We start from the raw sequence: 21,236 nt of genomic DNA, 5'->3' as shown, positions 1-21,236 counted from the left end.
ATGGATTATTATTGCAGTATTATTCATAAAATATACCAATTGAAAAAATTGTTAAATATGCCGAAAGGATTATTTGGTATATCAATATACTATTACATTTCAAATATACCATAGTGTGACCCTGATCAAGAATAAATATATACCATACTATATGGGGTTGGAGATAACTTCTTCTGCGTGTTGCATACATTTGTTGGACGCACATTTATAATTGCTTTCTTACCTCTGGGTAACGGGTTAAAAAAATTGCTTTGATAAACAAATTGTTTAGAAACAAATTCTGAACTTTGAATTTTAAAAAGCTCATTCATTCATTCATATTTAGATCCATTGATATACAAAGTGTAGATATATTAGATTAAACTCTAATTTTACATTAGGAATTTAGTATATTTACAAAACAGAAATTTTTTAATATATTTTAATTCACGCCGAGACTGATCACAGCCTTATGAAGTGTTTTACTTACAATCTCATATAAGCGAATGTTTTTTTCTTCTTTTTTTTGCAAGTTTAATGCTAAGTTCTGGGTCTTGGCTATTTGCTTTTTCTTTATTTTTGTGTAGTAACTCTCACTAAATTTATGCAGGTTCTGTTGAACATAATTTTTTTTACTTTTATGTTTTTGTTCGCTCTTTTTTCTTAATTTTTTTTTATCATCGTTTTGCGTGTTTCTGCACAGCAGGCAGTTTTTATTCTTGTTGTTGTAGTTGGGCAAAATAATATTTTTTAATATAAGTATCAGTTTTTTATGAGTTGCGAGTGAGTGTGTGTGTGTGTGTGTGAGAGAGAGTGTTGTTGTTGTTGTGCGGCGACTGTGGCGAAAATTGCGCGCGTTTATTCCATTAATCATTTGGCACAAAGCAACAGACGAGGCAAAGGCAAAGGCAAAGGTTTTGTCGCTGCTTTTTTGTTGGTGTTTGTTGGTGTTGTTGTTATGCTTTGAGCCACCAAGTTCAATAGAACTTGTTTGGAAGTTAACGAGTAATATTCGCAGTTTGTTGCCTAAAACATGACCGAGCAATTTTTGTGAAGTCGCCACAAGTCGATACTCGAATCGAGTCGAGTCGAGCTCCAACTTGACTACGACTCCATTTGAGATGTTAGCTGCTTGGTTTGGTTGGCTTTTGAGGCCGTGATCAATGCCTGGGGCTTGTCTGCGAAACTTGATTAAAAATTCAAGGCCAAATTGTGGCAGCAACTTGGCCATTTTCAAATGAAACGAAAAGAGTCTGTGTGAGTGTGCCGCATGCAACTTGATTGTGGCATGTTTAGAAAGCGGTTACAAAAAAAAAACAGACACGAGACTCGCAAACACAAAAACAAAAAAAAAAAAATACTGGAAAACTGGCTGTGCTCCGCTTGCCCAGTGCACTCGTTGCACATGCCCCTTACCCACTTTGGCAAACAAGTTGTTTGTTGGTGGGTCTGGGAGCCATTGAAAGTGGTTTGCTTTGGTCTCTCGCTCTTTCTCGCTGTATTTCTTTTGCATTTTTCGTTTTTATCGCAAATTATTTGCAATTGTTTTGCTCATTGTTATTGTGCACTCAACAGCTCAGTTCAGATCAGTTCAGTTTGGTTTAATATCCCACAAATAATCTATTCGCATTCATTTTTATTTGTATTTTCATTTTCGCATTCATTCATCATCAGTTTTAATTGCATTTAATTTAATCGCCAGCCTCAGTCAGGTTGTAAGCCGCAAAATAATTGAAATTAGTTGAAACAACTCTTAGCCTGAGACTTTTTGCAGCTGTCTAGAACAATTCTTTTATATTTATGCTTATGTTTGTTTGTGTGGCTGGCATTCATTAGCTCGACTTGAACCAAAATGTGGCCAATTGACAGCACAATTATAAGTTTAGTTGATTAAACTTGCTTTATTGCGTAATTAAAACTATTTCAAACTTCAAATTAAATCTTCTAAATAAACTCTGACTCTGTTCTAGAATTAATTTACTATTTTATTATCAAAGATCTCTAGTTTCTTTTTGAAAATATTTTTAAAAATTACTAATATAAAATTACAAGTTCTTTAAAACTGAAAATTAAATCAGTTCAATCATAAAGCTTTGTTATCGCTCAATTTGCAATTAATATCATTAGAAATATAATTCGTAATGTTCAAAATGAACGCTTAGTTTAAAACTAATATCAATCAATCTATCTATCAAAAAATTTAAATTTGCCATTAATAAAAACAAAAGAAATTTGTAGAATCTCAACACATTTGATAATTTTGCTAATAGCAATTTGATAAATTTAATCAATTTAAATTCCCCATTAATATAGTCGACTATGAGATACCCGCTACCCATTTTTAATAAAAGCAAAACAGATCGGTAAAATTCTTAAACCATACGAAATTAATATACTAAAAAATAATATAATATACCAAAGCCTATATTTAGTATATCGATATATTCTTAAAATTTTAATTTAAATAGAGAAACTTATTGCGGTAAAATTCTTAAATATTCTAACTATATACTAATATACTAAAAAAATATACCGAAAGCTTTATTTAGTATATCGATATATTCTGAAAATTTTAATTAAAATAGAGAAACTTATTGAGGTAACGTTCTTAAATATACTAACTATATTAGTATAGTTCTATTATAATAATATACTAAAAACAATTAATATACCGAAAGCTTTATGTGGTCAATAAATTCTGAAAATTTGAATGGAAACAAAGAAATGTGTTTATCATGAAATATAATAAAGGTCACGTCCTTAAGTGAGTCCAGCTTGAAAGCTATCTTGAGCTTTGATGCTACATATTATGGTTAAGCTATTTGAAACGTATTCATTTCAGCTGGCCACGCCTCCAGGTGTTTAACAAGCAAATGACAGCCCACTTTGTGTGTGTGTTAGTGTGTGTGTGTATGAGCCTGGCAGCTTTAATAGCCTCAATCGGTCTTTCGTTCTTTAGATTCTTAACGCTTCTTGCTACCAACTGCTGCTGCTGTTCTTTTTGTTTTTCTTGTTGTTGTTGCTGCCTCTTCTGATGGGAGCCAACATTTCTTCGGGTTCTTTTGCTGTTTTTCGCATGATGATCGCATGTTTATAAATAGTTGGGACGTTAAAGTAATATGTATATGAAATGTCGATTTCAAAGTGTCTACAATTTCCACACACACACACACACACACACGCACACACAGTTGGGTTTTAGTTAGTTGTTGCTGCTGGTGTTCTGAGTGGTTATTGTCGGTGCTTTTGAGCTTTACCTTGAGCTTTGGTTTCATTTACCCAGACCCAAAGCCGACGAGAAGAAAATTGTCGGTCGTTTGGTCGTTTGGCTTTTGCTTTTGCTTTTGCTTTGTTACTTGTAATTAAAGTTGCCAGCGGAAGTTAGACGAGCTGTGAAGTTACCTTAGCACACACACACACACTCATGTGTATATGATATATCTGATTCTTGTTGTTGCGGCTTTGCTGTTTGCGGAAATGTAATGGGAGCCAGATGCGCTAGGTCGAACTGCAAAACACGAAATAAAAAACAAAACATAACAAAGTTATACATCTCAACATCTTGAGAACAAAATTCTGAAGGAGTCAAGCTGAAGCGACTTGCAGCTATTACATAATATTAATTTGCCAAGAGATTTTTATAAAGAACCATATTCATATGACTTAGACAAATATAATTCTAAGCAAAGTAAGTTTGTATTTATCATGTCTATAAAACATTCAATATAATTGCCACCTATAAGTATAAAAAATATATACAAAACTTCTTAATAAAATCTATTAAAAAATAAAAATATGAAGCATGTATAAATTTTCATAAAAATATAATAAATATATAAAATATATATAATTTTATAATCAATATATATTTCGAAATATAAAATATGCAAATATTTAATAATTTGTTGTTATGAGGTCTTTCTATAACATTATTATTAAAATATACCAAATAAATATACTAAAAATACTGAAATTTTTTGATATATAGATAAAGTATTAGAATTTAAACAGAATTAGAAAAACTTATTGCGGTAATATTCATGAAATACATGAATATACTACAAAAATACTAAAATGTACCGAAGGCTATATTTAGTATATCATAATATTTATAACATATGATAATATGTATGATAATAATTATAAACTATGATTTTTATTCTCAACTCTTTATCATACTCTTTTCCACCATGCTCTCATTTATAGGGTATAAACTCACGTAGCTATAAGTATATCGAGTTTTACTCACGTCGTTAATGTCCATTTCTTTTTGCTTCACTCTTCTTGCAGGTAATGACACACAACCACACGACGAAATGTCACAGCAAATTTGCCTTTCTACAGGTAAAACCCTCCTAATGTGCTCGCTACTTATAAACATTAAGTATACACATTTGAACACATGCTCGTAATCTCATATACACCGAGTTGTCTTGCGAAACTTACGCACCAATAAGTATGAAAAAATACAATGAAATAAAATAAAACAAAACAAAACTTATGCCTACACCCACACACACACACACACACACAGTCAGGCTGCCTTTGCGTAATTTCTTTTGCTCTTACCAAAAATCAAAAACTGAAAACCAAAAAAAAAAAGTTATTTGACAGGCGCACAGAAATCATATGACTGACAAGTTGCCCCTTGACACACTTTTTGTCATAGCAACAAAAATAATAAATTGTTTTTACTTTTTTTTTGCATTCAATAATAATACTTTTAAAAAACAACAACGCCAAATTTGTTATAATATTTGGCCAACAATTGGGGAGTGTTATTTGATGTTATTGTAAATCAATTTGACCACGCAAATTGGCTGCAATGAAATGAAACAAATTTATACTATTTGACTAGTTAATAGATTTATATTTATACAAAGTAAAGAGATGTATGAATTATGAAATTTGTTATAAAGATACATCACTTGACACATATTCAAGATACAAAAAATAATGTTATAATTTCTTCCCTATTTAGAATTTTAAAACTATGGCAAATTGTGCACAACCTAAAAAAAACTCTTTTTTGATGCTTAAATTAACATTAGTTAAATCACCATTAAAATAATTATCAAGAATAGGTCGAAACAAGTGCCAAAATGAGCAGCCATAAATCAGAGAAGATAAAACAGAAAGCATGCCCAAGATTTATAAGCATTTCAGTAGCTTCTCATCATTATGATGAATTCGATGTACTTGAAAGCTTAAGCAAAATTTGGCGAGTTTAACAAAAAAAATTGTTGTTAAATCCTCACACTTTTGTTGTTGTTATCGCAGTTGTTATTGTTGTCAGGCAATCGTCAGGTTTTTTTTGCGAGTGATTTATCTGCAAGAAAAAATGACAAAAAATAGAAATAATAAAAATGTGTAGTTAATGTGTGAGAGAGTGAAAGACGCGACAAATGCGAGATGGACAGGTGTGGCAAACGAAAGTTTTTGTTGGCAATTTGTCACATTTAAGATTAATAATACAATAGATATAAAAAGCTGCCTAGGCCTCAGGCCGAAGTCTCAGGGCACGCAATAAGCGTAGTAAATCGCATATTATTTGCAATAATTTCATAAATTTAAATACTACATTTGGGAGCTTAACGTCAACTGTCTTCATTTCAGTTCAGGTTCTCGCTTTGTGCACAAATTTCGCCTGGCGCTGCAAAAAGAAAGAAACCAAAAGAAAAAGAAAAATAAAGTGAGCAGGCAAACAAATTGATAATCGCATTAAGTTCATATTTTCATCAGTCAGTTTTCGGGCTGCTTATAAGAAATTCCAGGAATTGTATTTTGTAATAGCTCGTATAGCTGCTTCATTTTTTTTCTGTTGTATTTTACTGCTCGTCTTACAAATGCCTCGCGGTGAAAAGGCGGTGGTGGTAATGTAATACTCAGCGCTGCAAATACACTTTCTGCTGCACTCGACAAAAGAATTTCCCACAATGTCAACAGTCAGCGAACCAAAAATATATTGCGCATACGCATCGTAGAACAGCGAACGCCCAAAGGCAAAGGCATAAGTGAACGCTCACAATCAACAAGCATACTATATATAATCTTATTTCATATGTATACACAATCTTATATTGCATACAACTGATGCATCAGCTGTGCCACGTTTGCCAGTAATAAGACAAAAAGTGCAAAGCACATGAAAATCTGATAACTTAAATCTCCGTTCAATGCCTTTTGCTACATAAAGATAATAATTAAATGAGACAACATATATTTGCTTAAATTTTACAATATTTATTCAAAATATACATATATATTTATCTTAAGATGAGAGTGGAAAAAGCAACTCGCATTTAATGCAAAATATATATTTATATTTAGGAGTTGACGCTAATTCCTCAGTCTTGTCCATATACGATTCCCTTTTACATCGTTGTGGTTTAAGAACTGTAAAAGCCTCAGCTCAAGCTCAAGTTGCTTTGCAAATTATGGAGCAGAAATGCATTTTTTATGCTTCGACAGCGGTGTTTTTGCGGGCTGGCATTAAATGTGTCTCTCAACTATTTATAGCGTTAAACCCAATTGGAATTGTATCTAGAAGACGGCTGTCTAGGCTCTTAATCCTTTGTTTGCAATGAAGCTGAGGGTGCGTTAATGCTTTGTTATGCGTACCGAGCAGTTGAGGCTGCATTCTCCACTGATTCGCCAATTCTCCTCATCGCCATCCAGAGCCAGATGCATTGTCAAGTGACGTAAATGACTTCAAGGACGCACAGTAACCCGCCACAGACGACAACACAGACAGTTATAATAATAATAAGAGACGACAAACGAGGAGAAGCAGAACAAGACTGACTCGAAGTGGAAGAGCAAGAATAAGAGTGTCAAGACGCAAGTAGAGACAAGACGCAAGACAAGACAACAAACGAGTCCAACATTCAATTTCTACAACATTCCGAATGTTGTTGTAGTCCAATAAAAATCACTGACCATCAACAATGTGGCTGATATTTAATAAGTAAGAGAGCGAGACGATAACAATAGAGACGCAGACAGGGTGGGCATGGAAACGGTGTAGGATGTCGCAGACTGTGACTGAAGCTAAAGCTGAAGCTGAAGCTGAATCTGATGCTGCGGATGCTGCACAAGCTTGTACAACATGCTGTTGATAATGTAATAACAATAACAATAAAATGTAAATAAGCCAGACAGACAGTCGTATTTTCAACGCACTCTCGTATTCTCGCATTCGAATTCGCACTGCATTTGACTTTTCCCTGTGACCACAAGGTCGTTATCGACTTTAAAGCCATTGTTGAATTTCAAATATCAAACAGTTTTTCATATTTCACATTTAATTAAAAACTTCCGTTTCCAACTTTTCATCGTACAAGTCGCAAAACTCCCAAACAATCAGAACAACAACAACAAGAACAGCACTTGAATAGCAGCAGAAAAATATAAAGTTTGTTGTTTTTTTGCATACGAGAAACGCTTCAGTGAGTGCATTAAAACACGTTTCTCGGCTTGACTGAAGTGTGGCAACAGTGCATCAAATGGTACAGCAGCACTATGTGGGGGCTGTAATCGATCCAAGCAATTGATACCAAAACTTTATTAAAAACAATATGCAGTTCAGTGCTGCCAAACTTCAGCAGCTCTTTTGCATGGTGGCCAAACTTATTTTTAATGCAAATTGGCATGCAAAACTCCTGGCATGCCTTGTTGCCAAATTTCACGCCATTTAGTTGGCAGCGCACTTCTATTAGCGCTTTTGTACCTCCCATCATCCACCACCTTTTTGTTATGGTCACACTGTCATAGGCAGTCGCTTAGAAGGAGCTCGCGACTAACAATTGGCGTTGTGACTTTTGTTTAGTTTTTTTGTTCGCACAGAAACTTCTCTGCATTTCTGTGCTGCTCATCTACTATTTTAACTTTCTTTGTATGCAAGTGTGTTTGTCTCTCTGTGTGTGTGTGTGTTTGTTAATGGCTTCACTCCATTGCCATTTGTTTTACACTCCATTGTTTTTGCTCAGCTTCTGGATTACTCTTTTCATTTTTTGTTGCTGCGCCTTTGTTGCGCCACAACAGCATTTAAATGAATGCAGCTCCGCATGCTATGTAGATAGACACTTTAATATTTGTTAAGTGTCGCGCTCGCACAGAGCAGTGTTGGTAAACGACTTGCAGCGTCGCAATGCAAAGTGCAATAAAAGACTCCACTGAATATGTCGAACATATGTGTGGACTATAAAAAGCCAACTGTAAACAAAGCAGTATGTGTGTGTGTGTGTGTTGGGGGTATTTATGCAAACATGTGCATGATTAAAGGCGCATAAAAAAGAATATGTCGGCCCAGTGGGCCAGAGATATTGCATGACTGAGCAGTAGTGTGAGTTGGATAGAGCGAAAGAGAGAAAGAGAGAGAGAACGATGGAATGCAGTAATATAAGCAACATTCCGTAGCCAGCAATTTAATGCAGCATATTTCAAGGCGCTTGCTTTAGAAATTTTGCATACGCAGTCGATTAAATGTTATCGATAACACGTTGTACACTTTTCAACGCTTGCACAAAATGGCGGCACCTTGTTGATGTCATGCCAAAGGCACATTTCTCCTTGAACTCGACAAGCTGAACGGAAACGGAAACCACTGCAAATACTTTCGTTTACCTGCGAGCCGTGTCTGCTTCTAGCCCCCACCCAAAAGCAACTACAACGTTTTGGCAGCCATTTTACAGAATTTGCGACGCCATAAAATGGCGTCATTTGACTCGCCGTCGGTCTATGCAAATTAGTGCCGCATTCTGACTCTTAAGCAATTGCAACCCAGCACGCATTTAATGGTAAATCGAATACCGCCTTTGCCCCTCACTTGCCTCTTCCCTCATCACCTCCTTGCTTTGCTTTAATCAAAGCACAAAGGTCATGCGACGACCCTCGCCAAATGTCGACCTGTGCTCTAAGTAGGTTAAAAACCACTTCCAGCCCTGTGACGTACTGCGATGCAATGCAACCCTGTGCAACGCCGTGGTCATCGCATTGTGGGAGGTCCATAGGGGTGGATGGGGATGGGATGGGGGTAAAGGGGAGTGCTGGGACCTAGGCAACATGCCAACGAACTGAAAAAATCAATTCTGTGCCGCCTTATGCCGAAACGTGCCTAACCACCGAGAAACTCGTGCAAAATATATTGCAGCCTTGCACTAGAACCCATCTAGCAACCCCCCAACCCCACAGCGAGATCGAAAGGGACAGCGAGAGAAAGAGAGACAGAGAGAGAGAGAGAGAGATAGAGAGAAACACTGTTGGCAATGCATTTGCCATGCGCTGCTTCTGGTACAGTTTTTCAACTCCAGCTAACAAACTGGCGCCTGGCATTGCAACCCCTGCATCTCCTGCACACCCCCAAGCCCTCTCCTCTTTGCTTCCCTTACTCAATGCACAGTATAAACGCCATGTTGATGTTTGGGCTTAAAGCGTTTTAGCCAAGTCAAGACCAAAGCCAAAGCCAAGGTAGGACAGCCAGTTGTGTACCTTGGGGAGGCAGGCAATACTACTATTTAGGTTTGCAATTTAGGGTTGCCATGGTTAAGGGCTGTTAATGTTTTGGCCTCACTACGTTTTGAGTTAGGGTCGTCAGCCCTATTTATGTAATCGACTGAGCTTTGGGCCTCTTGTAGGGCTATTGGTCAACGCGAACGTTATGGAAAAATGTGTCAATGGAATGATTTTTTGTTTTTGATTCGCTTTATGACTTTTCGGGCGCAAGAGCCAAATAATAATTAAGGGTTGCTTCACAGTACTACGAATGAAACTTGCTATCCACATAGATTTATGTTGAGAACTGCAGCTCTAATAAATTACACTACTTAGATTTATTACAACACTTCCCTATTCCTCAATTTATCAATATTATTTCAGAATTAGAGAGAAAGAGAGAAAGTTATAATATTTCCCAAATAATAATTAATGGCTGCTATGAATGAAACCTGCAATCCACACTGATTATGTTCATAACTGAAACTCTAATATATATATATACAAATATATTTGTTACAACTCCTCTAGTCCGATATTATCGATCAATTGCGCAACATTAACGTTGTTTTCCAAAGAAGTGAGCGACTTATATTACTTAGAATCCACTTGCGTTCCACAGCGCAGATAGTTACATGTGTTCCACTTATGTTCACATGTTCCACAATTATAATGCAAACCCTTGAGCGCTTCGCATCTTTCGAGAGCGATGTTATAAATAACTTTTCCAGATGATGATATAGTACGCGTTCACATATAGTATGTATGATTCATTCCCTGACATTCACAATGAATATGGCGCCATTAAATTGCAATGCATGCCATTCCAAATACAAACCTCGTCCACTCACAAAAACATTTCGCATGAAATTTTCACAATTCACTGAAAAGAAAAAAAACATTTAAGGCAAAAATCTCGGATGAGAGTTTTTATTTGATTTTTCATATGTGATACGAGATGAGCTATAGATGTGTGACTCTGTCGGTATTTGTATTTATATTGTAGCTACAACTCAACTGCAAATCGTACAAGCAAACAAACCGAAAGCAACAACTTTTTGCTGCAGCTGCTGCTCTTGTTGTTGTTGTTGTTCCCCAATCGCTGTCTGACTTTCAGTCGACTAGATTTCAACTTGCTAATATAACACAGCATGGCATGAAATGAGAGAAGAGAGAGAGAGAGAGAGTTTGCAAGGGGGTTGGGGAGCAGCAGAGTGAAGGCAGCTGCGATGGCAAAGCAACAACAAAAAGCCTCTGACTTGCATATATATTTATTGTGCTGCTGCTGCTTCTTTTTTTTTTCTTTATTGCACTGCTGCAGAAGGCGCTATTTGCGCGGCCCTCTCCTTCCCGCGCTAAAGTCCGCTCCGCACACATGTATTTATCCATCGCACAACACACACACATTCAAAGCCGCTTAAAAATATGCATTGAAACAAGTAAAAAAAAGTTTGCCATAGAATACAGTGACTAGAGTAGAACACAAAACAACGAAAAAGAAAAATACGATAAAAAAAAGTTTCAATTCTTAGCATAGAACAAAAAGCACGCAAAACGGACGAGCAGAAACCAGAAAACAGAAGGGAGAACTTACCTATACCACGTTCAAATTGTGTGCGACATGCAATTCACACACATACACATACACAGAACACATGCATAGAAAGGGAAGGAGTGCAACGAGTGACGTAGACGCTGGCAGCGCTGCTTGCAGTGACAGTGGCAATGCCAAAGGCAAACTGCATATTCGAGGCCTACATCAACATTTTTCAGCTCTCGAACTGCAAGGGCGCCCAAGAGAGCCCAGAGAGCGAGAGCTTGCAACCGCGACCGCGACAGACAGAGAGTGAGAGCAAAAAGCACACTCTGTAAACAGATAGCAAGAGAGCGTACTGCATAAATGTGTGAGTGTGCGGCTGCTGTATAAGTTGTTTGGCGTTGACGGCGGCTGCAGTTTGTGTTGTGCTCTCGTGACCATAGCTATGGCTTCTGCCGCTATGGCTGCTTCTTTCTCTGCTTCAGCCTTCGCCTTCGCTCTTGCCTCCACCACTGTCGCTGTCGCCGTCGCTGCCAGCGCGTAGCTTTTGGACGTTTACATGGATTATGTGGGTATGTAGTGCGGCGTAACGTTGTAGAGCGAGACCGAGACCGAGAGACGGCCAAGCACAATAACACAATGAACTCCAAATGTGGGCAGAGGCCGGGCTCAACATTTGACTGAGAAAGAAAGGGAAGAGGTGCAGGGAGGAGGACTGTGAATGAGCGTGGCATGAGGAGGGGGAATGCCTCTGGCTGCCTTTTGTGTTTTGTTTCTGTACTCGGTTGGCGTCTATTTTTTGCCTCTGCTGCTTTTTCCCATTGCCCGCCTTTGTTTTGTTACTTCATGGCGTTCTTTGGTGTTGTGTGCGAGTTGGAAAAATGGCTTTTCATAGTGAAAAATGAAATGTGGCTCGTTTGAGTTTCTGTTTGTGTTTGTTGTACTTGCTTTTCAATGCTTTATATGTATATAGGTATTTGTTGTAGGAATGTATGTACGCTTGTATATATGAAATATAATAACTCATCAGGTTGATGCGTTACAGTGGAGCAGCTTCAATCTGAGGTAATTGCAATAGCAAAATGGCGGCCAATGAGCTGATGCGGCAACTTTTAGCGCCACCTGGCGCCATGCAGAACGTGTTCTATTACAAATGCACTTGGATACATACATATTACGGTGGCCTTCAGATAGGTTCGAACAACAACAAGCGAGTTGTGTATGTAGAGAGTTATGATTGCTGATTGAAGTTAAGTGCAGATCGTGCAAGTGGAAAGTGAGATAAGCATAATGGAGGAAGTCAGCTAAAGCAATGGATGACAATCAATGAACATAGTACACATAGAATCTACAAGCTGAAAGCTCTGCAATTCATACGATCCACATTGAAACTTACGATCCACTTGTTTGTCTTTATAAACATAATATGCTGATCTATCAATCACCTATAAGTGTAATATATTATATTTAACAAAATAAGAAAAGAACATATTTTTGCCGCATTCTAAACAATTTTCAAACACAAAAGCTAATGCTTAGCTCCATAAAAGAACTATCATAAATCATATAAACACGTATAGAAAGAACACTGTGGAATATTTGCTTGCAGCATAAAAATGGCGATATCAGGCACAGAGTTTAACTTGTCATGGCTCAAACATAGCGATTAAAATAAAGTTGCTTTGTTGTAAAGCTCAAACAACCCATGAAAATGCCAAACATTGCATGACGTTGTCAGCGATAAAGCAACTCTGTGGAAACTACGAAGGGGACAACAGGAGGCAGGAGAAGTCAACTTGCCACACACAGGCAGAGGCATGTGCATGGGGAGGAGGATGATGATGATGATGATGAGAAGAGGAAGAGGAGAGGGAGACGTGTGTGTGGTTGGTCAGGTTTTTACTTTTTTTTCTCATTTTAGTTGCTGCCCGTTTTCTCGTATTACTCGTCTAGTGTGTTGCTATTGTTGTTGCTGTTGTTGCTACACACTTTTTCTTTGCCGCAACAGCAATTTACTGCATTTTTCATTTACCATGCGAGCGGCACAAACACACACACTTGCCACACGTTGCAGTGAAAATTTGCAGTCAAGTTGGCGTCGCTGCTGAAGCAGACGAAGTTTGCATGACGCCGCAGTTTATTTCATTTTATTTAGCGTGTGTTTTTTTCTCTTCGCTTTTTTTGTTTTTCTTCATTTTGCTCGGTGGCAGTGAAATTGAAACGACGACGACGACGACGACGACGACGACGACGTCGCTAACGCTAAACTTGTCGTAGGAGGGAAAGTGGGAAAGCGGACAAGACGACTGGGCGTATGCGCAATATTTCATGGCATCGCAACGCGTCGCGACTTCACTTGCCTTGCCTTGCTTTGGCTTGGCGTGTGTGGAGGGAAAAGTGCCGCCTGTTGGCGTACAAGAAAAAAACTGTGTTATGCCGACAATGCACCACGCTGCACTCACTCACACATAACGGGGCAGGACTATCAGGGAGGGGAGGGAAGGGGCTGCACTTGTGGCCAAGTGCTTGGCTTTGACTGTGGCTGCAAAAACTGCGGCTTCTTAGTCAAGTGCTTCGCGCTGTGCTGTGGTATGCTAAGCTGCAGTTGTAGTTGTAGCAACGCCTCTTTGTCGTATCTTTTTATCTACTTGGCCAACAACACATTCAGTGTCCCACCTCCCACCTCCATCCAATCCCCTCAAGCAGCGATCCATCTGTCCAATGGGTTGCCCGATTATTACTGTCTTTGCACACACACACACACACACAGCTACAACTTGCACTTGATATGCTTGTTGTCGCTTGCCATGCATTGTCTTCCCCCCTTTTCTATCTATTTCTGTGCGATACGAACGTGACTATTTGTACGTTATGTGTCTGAGCCGAGCCCTTCAAAGTCCACAGTTCGCACAGTTTCCTGTTCAGAGCCATGCCACAAATTATAGCATAATCGATAACAGCTTGAATTTGGTGTTGAACACAAGATAATCAAGTGTCCTGGCTAACACCATACACATGTATTCCACATGCGTTCCACACCAAAGGCAAAATACAATCGACTTATTTTATGCGTAGTAAACAGATTAAGTAATTTTAGTACAATTTTAATAATATTCATTTAAGATGATATCTTAGGGACATTCAGTCCACATGAGTTCCACATCGAATACAAATTGCAATTGACGCCTTTTATACTTTGTAAACGGATTAAGAAAGGAAAATTGTAATGCAATATTATTGCATTAAAATAATCAAGAAACATAATACACGCGCAATCCACATGCGTTCCACAATGACTGCAAATTGCAAGTTATTTGACTTAATTTATGCCTAGTTCAAAAGTAAAGTAAACACATATTTTAGTACTTTTTTCATATTATTCTCTTTAAATAAACAAGTACTTAAGTACTTAAGCTTCATATGCATTCCACATGCGCTCCACATCGAATTCAAATTACAAGCTGCATTTTTGCATTTATGCATAGCAGACAAGTAGAGTAAGGGAATATTTTTGTACTACTTTAATACTTTATCCCCATCGAAACTATTTTGTAAATTTGCATAAATATAATTTCCTCATATCCATATAGAATACACATTCACATTCCACACTATTTAAATAATGCGCTCGTAAATATATATTTCCAAGTATTCTTTATATTGCTTACTTATTTTTTAGTATACCATATGACACAATATTATTGGCATTATTTATAAATCTGTGTTTTAAGTGGTACTTCACATATTCTAAAATATCATATTTACGATCCACATGGAAGAGAATAACATTTCAATCATATAAATGCAAATCTTATAATCACTACACAAGATAAATAGTTTTAAAAGTAAAACCCCCAAAAAAATCTAGAGCAGAGTAGCAAATAACATCCACTAAAGGTTAAAGCTGTGTGGATAATAAATATTAAAAGCGGCAGATCTCAGCGTATAGAAAGAACTCTGATAAAGGCTGTCAAATGCCCGTTTCGTTTTCTGTTTCGGCGCTTTTTCGATTTTACGCAGATTCTTTGCGACTTTGAGCCGCACGTTAATTGAATTTTAAATTTCTTGTGTTGGATTTTGTCGTTGTTGGCCTCTCGGCGACACACCGTTACACAGACAGGCATATAGTCAGGCATATATACAAGTACTTATATATACTACAAGAGTGTTGCTAGATATACAGCTAGAGAGAGAGATGAACATGTGATATAGTCTTTGAATTTTGTGCAGAAATCGCGAATGCGAATGCGAATGCAAATTCGACTCCAACTGGCAACTGCTAAAAATTTATTTATTTGGGTCTAATGTTTTATGTAAGATAACAACAAATGTTTTAAAATTCACGGAAACTGCAAAAAAAAAGAGTTGAGAATTTAAATGTAAATTGAAATTGATGTATTTATATTCATTTTTTGCTTAAACTTTTACAGGTCGCGATGATCTCTCGCCCTCGAGCAGCCTCAACGGTTACTCAGCGAACGAGGGCTGCGATGCGAAGAAGAGCAAGAAGGGTCCGGCGCCTCGGCTGCAGGAGGAGCTGTGCCTGGTGTGCGGAGACAGGGCGTCGGGGTATCATTACAATGCGCTCACCTGCGAGGGATGCAAGGGCTTCTTTCGGCGCAGCGTCACGAAGAATGCTGTGTATTGTTGCAAGTTCGGGCGAGCCTGCGAGATGGACATGTACATGAGGCGCAAGTGCCAGGAGTGCAGACTGAAGAAGTGCCTCGCGGTGGGCATGCGGCCGGAGTGCGTTGTGCCGGAGAATCAGTGCGCCATGAAGCGGCGCGAGAAGAAGGCCCAGAAGGAGAAGGACAAGGTGACAAGTTCGCCCAGCTCACAGCATGGCCTCAACTCCAATTCGGGGCAGGGCATTGGTGGCGGTGGCGCAGGTGGCAACCACGGTGCCCATGATTACGTCAAGAAGGAGATACTCGACCTCATGACGTGCGAGGCCCCCCAGCATGCCACAATTCCGGTAACTTACTTTATCATCCGATCTTAAGAGTTCCATTAACTAACTATCTCTCTCTTTCGTTTACAGCTACTACCTGATGATATTTTGGCCGAGTGTCAAGCGCGCAATATACCTCCATTAACGTTCAATCAATTGGCCGTTATATATAAATTAATTTGGTATCAGGATGGCTATGAGCAGCCATCCGAAGAGGATCTCAAGCGTATTATGGTGAGTTTGATTCGCTAACGTTCTTAATAGCTAAATATTTAAGGTCTGTTTGATTGATCAATCAAATTTTATAAACTCCAAATCCATTCCAAGAAGCTTTCTTAGCATTTTGTTCTACAATCTAATTCATCAATTTATAGAGTTTTCGCCTTCCTCAAGTGATGCAACTTTTTTTACAAGCCATTTATTTACCATGCATAAATTGATTGATCAATCTAAAATCATATAAATTTGATTGTTCTGGAATATATTATGCTATTTATTTTATCTTAATAGTATACTCAATAAATTATTAAGTTCATATATGCATTTATACGATATTATTTATATTTGTTATCAACGGCATGATTGATCAATCAATTAATCAATATAAAGCAAACTTTGCTCAATTCGTTGGCTTCAATAATTCATATGATAAATCAAACTAATTTTTGCTTCACTCAAGTGCTCCTGATAGCAATTTACTAATAGAAGTAATTCAATAAATTGATTGATCTGTCAATCTCAATACATGTAAATTTCACTATTATGCTGTCTCTATCTGATGTCTAGCACGCTCGTTACCTTTATCGTATTTTAATATTTAATATTTATCGACAACATGATTGATCAATCAATTAAAATACATATAGGAAACTTTGGTCACTTCGTTGACACTAAAAATTCGTATGTTTATACAATTCCGGTGAATATTTCTGTTTCTTATTGAGTGATTGATCAATCAACTAATGTAAACATTGACAATTGCTTCATATACTCGTATATCTGTTAAAGTATATACTTGTATGCTTCCATTTATTAATCATATCTCTCCATTGTACCCACAGAGTCAGCCCGATGAGAATGAGAGTCAGACGGATGTGAGCTTCAGGCACATCACCGAGATAACCATACTCACAGTGCAGTTGATAGTGGAGTTTGCGAAAGGATTACCAGCGTTTACAAAGATACCCCAAGAGGATCAGATCACGTTACTCAAGGTAAGTCCATATAATCTTAGATTGATAGAGATCAAGATTAATTGGAATTGTCTTTTTAAAGGCCTGCTCATCTGAAGTGATGATGTTGCGAATGGCGCGACGCTACGATCACAACTCGGACTCGATATTCTTTGCGAACAATCGATCGTACACACGAGACTCGTACAAAATGGCGGGCATGGCGGATAACATTGAGGATCTGCTGCACTTTTGCCGACAGATGTTCTCGATGAAGGTGGACAACGTGGAGTACGCGCTACTCACTGCCATTGTGATCTTCTCGGATCGGCCGGGACTGGAGAAGGCCCAGCTGGTCGAAGCGATACAGAGCTATTACATCGACACGCTACGCATTTATATACTCAATCGCCACTGCGGCGACTCCATGAGTCTCGTCTTCTACGCCAAACTGCTCTCCATACTCACCGAGCTGCGCACGCTGGGCAACCAGAATGCCGAGATGTGCTTCTCCCTCAAGCTCAAGAATCGCAAGCTGCCCAAGTTTCTCGAGGAGATCTGGGACGTCCACGCCATACCGCCCTCGGTGCAGTCCCATCTCCAGGCCCAGCAGGAGGAGCAGGAGCGTCTGGCGCGTGCCGAGCGCATGCGCGGCGCCGTCGGTGGCGCCATCACTGCCGGCCTCGATGCCGACTCGGCATCCACATCCTCCCAAGCAGCCCTGGCTGCGGCGGCGCAACAACAGCAACAGCATCAGCAGCAACAACATCAGCAGCTGCACACTCTGCCCGTGCACTCGCTGCCCGGTGGTTCATCTGCGGTCTCTGCGGTCAGTACCAGCAGTGATTACATTGGCGGAGGCGGAGGAGGAGGTGGCGGAGGCGGAGGCGGAGGAGGCAACAGCAACAGTGCAACCACTGCAGCGGCGAGCTCATCCACCAGCATCACAGCAGCGGTGCCGGCGAGCTCAACGACGTCATCAGCGGTGGCCAACGGCAGCATGTATGCCAACGCCCACACGGCCATGGCGCTGATGGGCGTGCCCCTGAAGTCGGAGCACTCGACGACCACCGCATAGCCCCTGCTCGGAGTGGATCTAGGAGTAGGAGTAGGAGTGGGACTGCTAGGCAGCATTATTGAGTGAATGTGAGGAGGGCGGGGCAGCTTGTATACAATACAATACACACACATACATATAGATTTCAAATCTGAACAGCGCATGAGAATCGATTCGCAGAGATAGAGATCCCTCATTTTTTGGAACTTGATAGATAAAAGTACGAGAAGTAAGCGTAAAATGCAGTTATTTAGTGTTAAGTCTGCAAATATTAGACCTAAGATGATTATGAATATACAAATAATGATACATATAGATATATAAATATATATATATATATACAGCGATGATATATGTATATGTGCAAAGAACTTCTTAACATACACAACACAAATGCTTAAACAACAAGAAAATGGAACACACATCTAGAAAGGGCGTAGAGTTATAAAGCAGAAACAAAAATACCTTAACTGAAGAGAAGAGAAGCGAAGCGAAGCGAAGCGAAAAGAAGAGAAGAGAAGAGAAGAGAAGAGATAAGAGAATAATTGATAAATTGTATTAACTTATGTTTGGGTGACAACTGCAAGCGCCTGCAAAACAGAAGAGAATAAAGATTGTTTATATTTTAAAAATATAAAAAAATACACACACCAACCACACACACACACACACACACACACACACACACACACACACTTATAATAAAGAATAATGATAATAAGAATGATTTAATTATAATAGCAGAAGCAAGTGTATAATATGTAAACTAATTCAAAAGCAGCGACTAAATTTGATTTATAATTCCCCCATACTATATAAACTAACAACCTAACTAATAAACATCAACTTCTAATATAAGTTAAATGATTCGAAAACAAAACTCTAACTAAATCTAAAAACAAAAACCAAAAACGAAAAAAAAAACAAACAAAAAAAAACACGCAAAACTTGGACTGATTTTATAAATATTTTTTTAATCATATTAACTGAAAACAAAACAAAACAAAAACTGTATAAAAAATATAAGTGAAATAACAAGAACAACAACAACAAGAGAAAACGACATATTTTTTATTATGCCCTCCTTATATTTTTAACACGTGAATTTACGAAGAACATTTTTTAAGCGCCGTCGTTTTTTATACAATTTTTTTCTCGCAGTTTATTTTGTAATTTTCTTGATTCATGGAAACAAATTGGCGTCGTTTTTTTATAAATATAACAAAATTGTAAAAATTGTAAAAACAAAAAGTGATTGGAGTTTTACTCAAAAAGGCATTAACGGTATTAATTAAACAATTACAAAAAAAAAGAAAAGAAAAAGAAAAAAACGCCACATGGAAAACAAAATGCACTTTTTGCTAAACTAAATTTGAATAAGTTTCAATCACTTGGCATGCACACTCACATACACACACACACACACACATACACCAAAAGACTTCAATATTAATTTGTAAATTAAAATTGTAAAATTTAAAATGAATGCATACTTGTACATTTTAGACATTAAATTTAAAAACACAAAAACAATTTGGCAAAATCAAAATTTTGTTTTCTAACAAAAACAAGAACAACAACGTGCAAACTATTTAATTTTTTATATATATTTTTTTGGCAATTTGCTTTATTTGAAATTATGTTATGCAATTTATATTTTTAATTTGAATTTGAATATTTTGTTTATGCTGCTTTTGCTTTTGATTTTGAATTGTAATTTAAAACAATGAAAGAAAGAAACAAAAACAAATACAAATACAAATTGTTGGCCTTATTTTAACTTAAATCAAATTTATATTAATTTTAGTAGTGATTTGTAAAATACGATGAGAAAACAAGAAAATAACATCAAATAAACAAACAATATATTAATGTAAATCCCAATTATTTTTTTAATTGTGTGAAAACGTGGCAGACATCTTTTTTGAAATGTGCAATTCTTTAATTTTACTATTATTTTAATTACTGTATAATTATTTACGTTAATTAAATATAATCACATCCACACACACACCAACACACACACACATACATACGGACACTCATATTTAAGTAAATTTAATTTATAACCATTGAATTTCTTATATCGTAAATCGTATTTAAAGAATTATGATTGAAATCATTGAAAGAATCAAACATATAAATATATTAACAACACTCTTCAGAATAGAAAACAGATACACAGTGAATACTTTAATTATAATTAATCAAATAAATACAAAACTTATAAGTGGAAGAATCCCCATTAAAAATTAAAAACGCAAAAAAACACACTCTTAAGTTTCTTCTTTACACAATTGATTTTAATTTTAAGTTTTCTAGTATGCATAAAGCGCGTTTAATTATTATAAATAATTTGTTTTGTAGTTTTACCTACTACTCTAATATGTATAAAACAAACATTTATCATAATCTATAAATAATTTTTACTATTTTACGTAAATGCAAGAATGGAGCATGCAAAAACAAAACAGAAATATACAAAATATACACAATATATATGAAAATATGTTGAATGAAAACAGCAAAAAAAAAACAACTGAAATTCAAACATAAACATAAATGCAGCAAATGTGTTTTTATTTATTATTTTCCCCCATTTTCATTCGGTTTATTTTGATTTATTGAAGAGAATGCGACAAGTAGGCAAAGACTCGTTAGACTTAAGCCCAAAACAAAAAAAAAAACTGATGATTGATGATCGATTTTGTATGTTGATAAATCGATCAAAACATGCGAAGCAAACGGCTGTGAAGTTGGCTTTTCAAAGATTCTGAGTGTGGCTATAAAATGATGATGAAATTGAAATTGATATTGGAAAGCAGGCTAAGTAAAAAAAAATGAATGATTTCTGTTTGTAATACTGGGAGAACTGAAAAGGGATTTTGTGGAAGAGCTTCGAGGAATGAAATGAACTTTAGTTATATTTGTAGTAGTCCAAGTTTTAGTTTTGCCAATTGGGAAACTAGCATCAAAATTGAAAAAGTGAAACACAAGAAATGATTTTAAAATGGGTCAAACTTGAGAGTAGATCCTTAAAAATAATTG

General features: G+C 37.2%; 1 protein-coding gene across 6 annotated transcripts in view; it reads left to right on the top strand.

The window, feature by feature from the left end:
- Positions 1-20,727, top strand: part of LOC132789949 (ecdysone receptor) — a 118,487-nt gene extending 97,760 nt beyond the window's left edge. For 5 of the 6 annotated variants that reach the window (XM_060798303.1, XM_060798304.1, XM_060798307.1 and 2 more), the window contains 4 exons: positions 15,439-15,983; positions 16,050-16,193; positions 17,021-17,173; positions 17,235-20,727. In XM_060798303.1, coding sequence (XP_060654286.1) covers positions 15,439-15,983; positions 16,050-16,193; positions 17,021-17,173; positions 17,235-18,209 — 1,817 coding nt within the window. In that variant the 3' untranslated portion in view covers positions 18,210-20,727. Of the gene's footprint in view, positions 1-11,444; positions 11,581-15,438; positions 15,984-16,049; positions 16,194-17,020; positions 17,174-17,234 lie in introns of those variants that run through there. The other variant, XM_060798308.1, reaches the window with a different exon arrangement.
- Positions 20,728-21,236: the final 509 nt, after the last annotated feature.

This window comes from Drosophila nasuta, chromosome 3 (genome assembly GCF_023558535.2).
Source record: "Drosophila nasuta strain 15112-1781.00 chromosome 3, ASM2355853v1, whole genome shotgun sequence".
Taxonomy (NCBI): Eukaryota; Metazoa; Arthropoda; class Insecta; order Diptera; family Drosophilidae; genus Drosophila; species Drosophila nasuta.
The sequence above is the reverse complement of the archived record's forward strand: the minus strand, read 5'-3'. Positions and strand labels throughout refer to the sequence as shown.